At 41.9% G+C, this 5,732-nt stretch overlaps 1 protein-coding gene across 1 annotated transcript in view; it reads left to right on the plus strand.

The window, feature by feature from the left end:
* SALL4 (spalt-like transcription factor 4) overlaps positions 1 to 2,148 on the plus strand; it is a gene marked incomplete at its 5' end in the record, with an annotated part of 6,644 nt that extends 4,496 nt beyond the window's left edge. Inside the window, one exon of the mRNA XM_010017695.1 lies at positions 1 to 2,148. This exon is cut by the window's left edge and continues 47 nt beyond it. Coding sequence (XP_010015997.1) covers positions 1 to 403 — 403 coding nt within the window.
* Positions 2,149 to 5,732: the final 3,584 nt, after the last annotated feature.

Below are 5,732 nucleotides of genomic sequence, written 5' to 3' on the forward strand. Positions count from 1 at the left end.
GTGGAATAACTCTGCAAGGCGGGGAAGAAGGCTCTCGATTGATAACCCCATGGCTCTGCTGGGGAATGATCCCAAGAAGGTATCTGAAATGTTTCCAAAGGATGTAATGCCTCCTTCAGTGAGCATTGACCCCACAGTATGGAATCAGTATGCAGCGGTACTCAGCAATGGCATAGCAATGAAGACAAACGAGATCTCGGTGATCCAGAGCGGTGGCTTACCTACCCTTCCAGTCACTATTGGGGGTGGTTCAGCAATAAATACTGCTACAGTCTCCAAAATAGACGGGACCCAGTCTGGGACTGGTTCTGATACAGAGAAGGCCAGTGGTGCTGCTGCAGACAATGTGCCAAAACACCAGTTCCCTCACTTCATAGAGGAGAACAAAATTGCTGTTAGTTAAAAACTCTAGTGAAGCTGACGTACAGAAAGAACAAATATATATACACAAACATATATTTTTAAGAGATTCCACTTCAGCCTCCTATTTTCCTATTGACGTGCAAATGATTTTATGGTTGTCTTTGTAAGAGTTGCCCAGAGTACAATCATGATATTGCTTTGCAAATAGTAAATAATAAAGTATAGGATTTCCTTCTATGTGGAAAGATGCGGGTCTTGCAAAGTAGTTCTTACGTGTGACTAATGTGTACAGCCTTACAGAAGTTTCTACAACTTGAAATTCCAAAGGTTAGAATATTTACCTCTTAGTTTAGAGTGAAATACGTGGGGGATTTGAATTGAGTGGAAACAACCTACTGTTGATGGAAAAGCTTCTATTTACTGATGAGAAATGAGAACTATTAATGCGGGTAAATATCATAGAATGTCTGGACCCTCTTAGGAATAGTTTTTCTGTTTGGATTTTTGGCTCTGTGTGGTTGCTGAATGTACTTCTTACTATAATGGCTATAAAAACTACAATTTTTTTTTTTATTCCTTTTTTGCCTCAGAAGTTCTAAGAAGAGAAAGTTGCTGTTTTTCGTTAATCACTGCTCCTAAAGAATTAATTCTCTATTGTTGACTGCTGCTTATTTAATACTACTACTAGGACAGTCCTTCAAATGTAGTGCCAAAACTCCTACTTCCAAAGATGTGCAGTTTTTCCTAGATGTTTTATTTCAATACCAAGAGCCCCAAACAAGCATGGGTGGGTATGTATATAGGTTGTTTTTTTTCTCTCTTGAAAGGGAAGACTTGCCTTGGGAAGTCAGGTCTAAAAGCTCTGCAAGGAATCTCAGGTGACTGTTGCAAATAGGCATTCGAACTGGTTTCCTTAGCAAGAGACTTCTTGGTTTTTTTTGTTTTGTTTTGTTTTAATTTTTATTTTCATTTGGGTAATTTAGAAGATCAGTCTGTGTAAACCTGTATTTAAATATGAAGTATTCATGCTTAGGTTAAATGTTTTGTGGGTTTTTGGATGGCATTCCTACTCTGGTCATTAAGTTTCTTGGTGGTCTGTGAATTTGCATTCTACCAAAAATGGTAATTAATGGTCCATGTGTATTGTATGAAGGTTGCTGGGATAGTCATCTGGATTCTAAGTTATCTACCTCATTTTTTCCTTTTGTAGTTGTAGTGTCTATTTTTCTATTAATGACCACTGTAATGAACTGAGATTCAAGCAGATGCTTCCATGCACTATCTGAAACCAAAACCTGATGTATTAGTGGAAGCATCTGAAGACTTACCGGACTGACCTTTCACTATTCCTCTAATGTCTGCTGGAACTGTATGTGTAATGGGATCTAAACCAGACTGGAAAGCGAACATTTGGTATGGAAGGACTGAACGATGGAAAGAAGTCTAGTTTGTTGACTGCAGGAAATCTTCAAGTCCTGTCTCTGTTGTGGAAGGCCCAAAAATGCAGATTACCAAAAGTTTGTGTAATGTTGTTGCACCTGATTCTTGCTTATGATCTCTGTATGCCGAGTTGTGCCTTTCCTGCTGGACTTGTAAGTAAGAACATACCAGTACCTGTTTACACTGTAAAATGGATATTGTTACATAGGCCATGCGAAAGGCATCCCAATTGTCAAGTTTCTGCATTGTGAATGTATGACTTTTAAGAACTCTGTAGTTTTGAGTATCTACTGATGCATTTCTGTTGGACATTTTGAGAATAAATTTTGGGATGGCTTTTTCACACTTGGTGCTTAAATTTTTCTGGCAAAGCATTTGTCTCCTGAAGAGCAGGTTCAAGAGGCAACACGCTGTCTCACTCCAATGACTTTTAAAATCCATGATCTAGGGTTATGCTTTAATTTGTTACTTTAAAAAAAAATGGAATTAGGTGGCAGTAGAAGGGTCTCCAGATCAGTTTCTTGGGAACAGTTGGGGTTTGATACAGGGGTTGGTACTTGCCAGGGATGTCGATTCCCACACTAAAATAGAATGACAGTAATCGATGAATATGTGCAGTATGTCCAGTACTGTGAACACCAGAGATACTTGGTGGGGGGAACAGGAAGTAAACACTTGCTCTTTAGGCACTACCACCAAGCTCTGGAGGAATGAAAGTGTGGGGAGGGTGTAAGGTGGTCCAGGAAGGTGGGCAAAATAAACATAGGAGCAGAAGAAAAGGTGGTGTGTGGGAGGGTAGAAAGCTTGCTACACAACTAGTCTACACAGAACACACAGTTGTTTAAAAGCAGCACTGTAGTCCAGGAGATAAAATACTTGGTGCAAGAGAACACATGACCATTCTTTGTTCAGGGAAAGCAAGGGCTTATAATCCAAACCATGATGGGTGAGGTGTATAGCACGAGCTCTCTCAGTGGTGGTACGTGAAATAAATATATGCTCATGCTAGTGTGGATGCTGTTCTCGCCCACTGAGCTTATAACCTGCTTTGAGAGCAGTGTTGCTCTGGGTGCCCGGATGGGGTCATTGCCAGAGCTGCTGCTCCATCACTTCAAACTTTGGGCTGGATTTCTGGGAGGTTCCTTGTGCTGGTGGTGCTGGGCACCACATGCAGAATGTGCTGCCTGTGCAGAACTAACTAGAGCAGCGCTGAGAGCACTGTGCTGCGAAAGGGGGGGTGTTGGCTTTACAGCAGAGCTGGATCACATCTAAAAACCTGGCCTAGCTGGGAAATCCCTGGGGCATGGGCCAACTGTGGGTATTGTGAGGAAGGGGCCTGGCTTCAAAAGAACCTGCAGTAACAAGCCTGCTCTCTACTGATAGCTTGATAACAAGTGGTATCATGATGCCATGAAAATATATATAAAATATATATAGCAGCAGGAGGAAATGAGCAGTTTTGCTAGCAGGAAGCCAACAAAATCTGCTGTCCTGGACCTCTTCGCATTGATAGTGTCTGTTGATGCCTCAGCCAAACACCCCTGAGGTTTCGGATCCCTTCCTCTCTTAAATGTAGACTCAGCCTGTCCCATGAGAGCTCAGTTCACATTACAGCTTTACCTCAGAAAGTGCCAGACTGTGGGGCCTTTTCATGACCATCTGTAAGAATGTAATTGTATATTTAGGCTTTTACCTCATTTAACTGTATTGGTCAACATGTCAGAAATTAAGGGGAGATGAGGAGGGAGGAGGAGGAATTTATTAAAACATGAGCTCTGGTTTAGAGTTAAAATGTCAGGAAATGGCTAGGAAACCAGGACAAGAGGTTTTGGCAAATGGGTGTATGATGTCCTGCAGTATAGGATGGCTTGGGGGAATCGGATAGATTGAGCTAGGGCCTGCCTTGGCCAGGCAGACAGCAGTTAAAATGAAACTATGTGACTTGGCGCAGAGTCAGTACAAGGCTTTGCTCTCCAGGACATTGTGTCAAGCTCTTGCTATGCCTAAAGCTGTATCTCACTGCTCAGTGACAAGGCAGCTCCAGGCTGGAGTGTAGCAGGATCTCCAGTTAGGCTGCTGTGGGCAAGTCATGGATCTTGTCACAAAACCTGAAGAACAGGTAGGACCTATCTGACCACTGTCCCCCCAGCAGAAAGCAGGCTATGCCATAGGAGTATTTCTGCTGGAGGTAAGTTGGCTGGAGCCTGTGTTTCAGAAACAAGCAGGACTGGGAACTGGCTGCTTTCCTGTGCGCAAGAGCTGAACGGACACCTTCTGAAACTCAAGGTGATGGAAACTGCGCTGCCAAGTGTGTACAGTTTACAGTAATGTTGCATCTCAACCATTTAAAAAGATGATTGATGTTCTTTTTCCCTATGCTGATGTAAATTAGGAACAAGTTTCCCAAAGCTAATACAGCTACACTGGTGTGAGTGCGAAGTTATCATGGTATGTGAGCTGTCTCTGCTCATTAGCCTCTCTTGTTGCCTAAAGGACTCTCCTGTTCTTGTTTGTTACTGCTTACTTTGCTCATCGCATAGAGAATTTGCCCAGGCTGTTGCTTTTGTGTAAGTAGCGTATTTACTTGCATGAGCTAAGGTAAAGGCTGGCTTACTTAAAATGTTAAATTTGAACTTTAAAGTTGCGTTGTTTAAAAAAGAAAAAAGAAGTGCATTAGCTTAATGTATTAGCTCTATTCCTCTAAAGAAATGTTTCTATTGACCTACATTGTCTGTTCAAAACTTTCCAAAAAGTCAATGAGAACTGTGAGGAGCAAGTTTGCCTGAAATTATGTAGATAATCAGCTCTGGGCTGAGCTGGGTGAGGCTGATTGCCTTTGCCACAGCTGGCAGCGAGGAGGTGGGAGCCTTCCTGGGGCTGCTGATAAATACAACATGGAGCAAAATGAAATGACCATTAAGGAGATATGCAGAGGGGAGAGGACCTAGTTGAGGTGCTTGAGTCAATAGGATGGCAAAGAGGCTGAAACAAAGGCAAAGGTATGTGTACTGCATTAATTGTTTATTTTTCCTGTTGAAAGCCATTGCGCTTACTGCAGGGTTTGCAGAACATTTGGAATCAGGAAAGATGGTGGCTTCTGTTTGCAAAATAACAGCTTAGGCAGAAAGCTTTCTTAGCATCTATGTGATCCCATGAGGTTGCTGCTACTGTGCTGAGGCTTTCTCAGTCTCTTCTTGCGTTACATGTTCAGATGAAAGGGTTCTTCTCTGCGTGCACTTCCTATGGCCTCCCTGCTCACACTCACTGGTGAGTGCTCTGCATTAGTGTTGTGTGGATGTGCACTGGACTTGTGTGTGACTTCAGCTCACATTCATCACTGACCTAGAAACACATCTGTCATTGCACAGCCACAGCAGGACAGGAAACATATCTCAGAAGCAGAGAAAAGAACCGGCAATTGCACGTTCCTGCCTATTATCGTATTTACCATTTCATTATCATATCTTCTATTTTCTGCACTTTGAGTTAATTACTTGTAAAGGGCAGTGGTTTTGGCAACCTTTTGATTGCTGTTAATACTGCTGATACTTGAAGCTTTGATTGATTTACTGGAAAGCATGCTTTTTAATGCCTATTATAATTGAATCATATGCTGCACACCTCAGCCAATCTAAAAGCAGGATCCCTCTCCTTTCGAACTTACTTATTAGCCTTTCTGGTTGTCACATCTCACAGTCCAAAGAATAACTCCTCTGACTCAATTGCTTCATGCAGAAAATGTCTGGATTCAGAATGAGAATGAGAATTCAGGTGGATCTCGTCATGTGCCTTATTTTCCAATACTTGGTTTAGGCAAAATCCAGACATTACTGAAGATTTGTGTAAAAATGTCTCTAAAGAAAACTAAAAAAACCCAAATCAAGTGAAATTTACAATACCTGGTGCTGTTTGATACATGTTTTTATATA

This window comes from Nestor notabilis, unplaced genomic scaffold, assembly GCF_000696875.1.
Source record: "Nestor notabilis isolate BGI_N333 unplaced genomic scaffold, ASM69687v1 scaffold32610, whole genome shotgun sequence".
Taxonomy (NCBI): Eukaryota; Metazoa; Chordata; class Aves; order Psittaciformes; family Psittacidae; genus Nestor; species Nestor notabilis.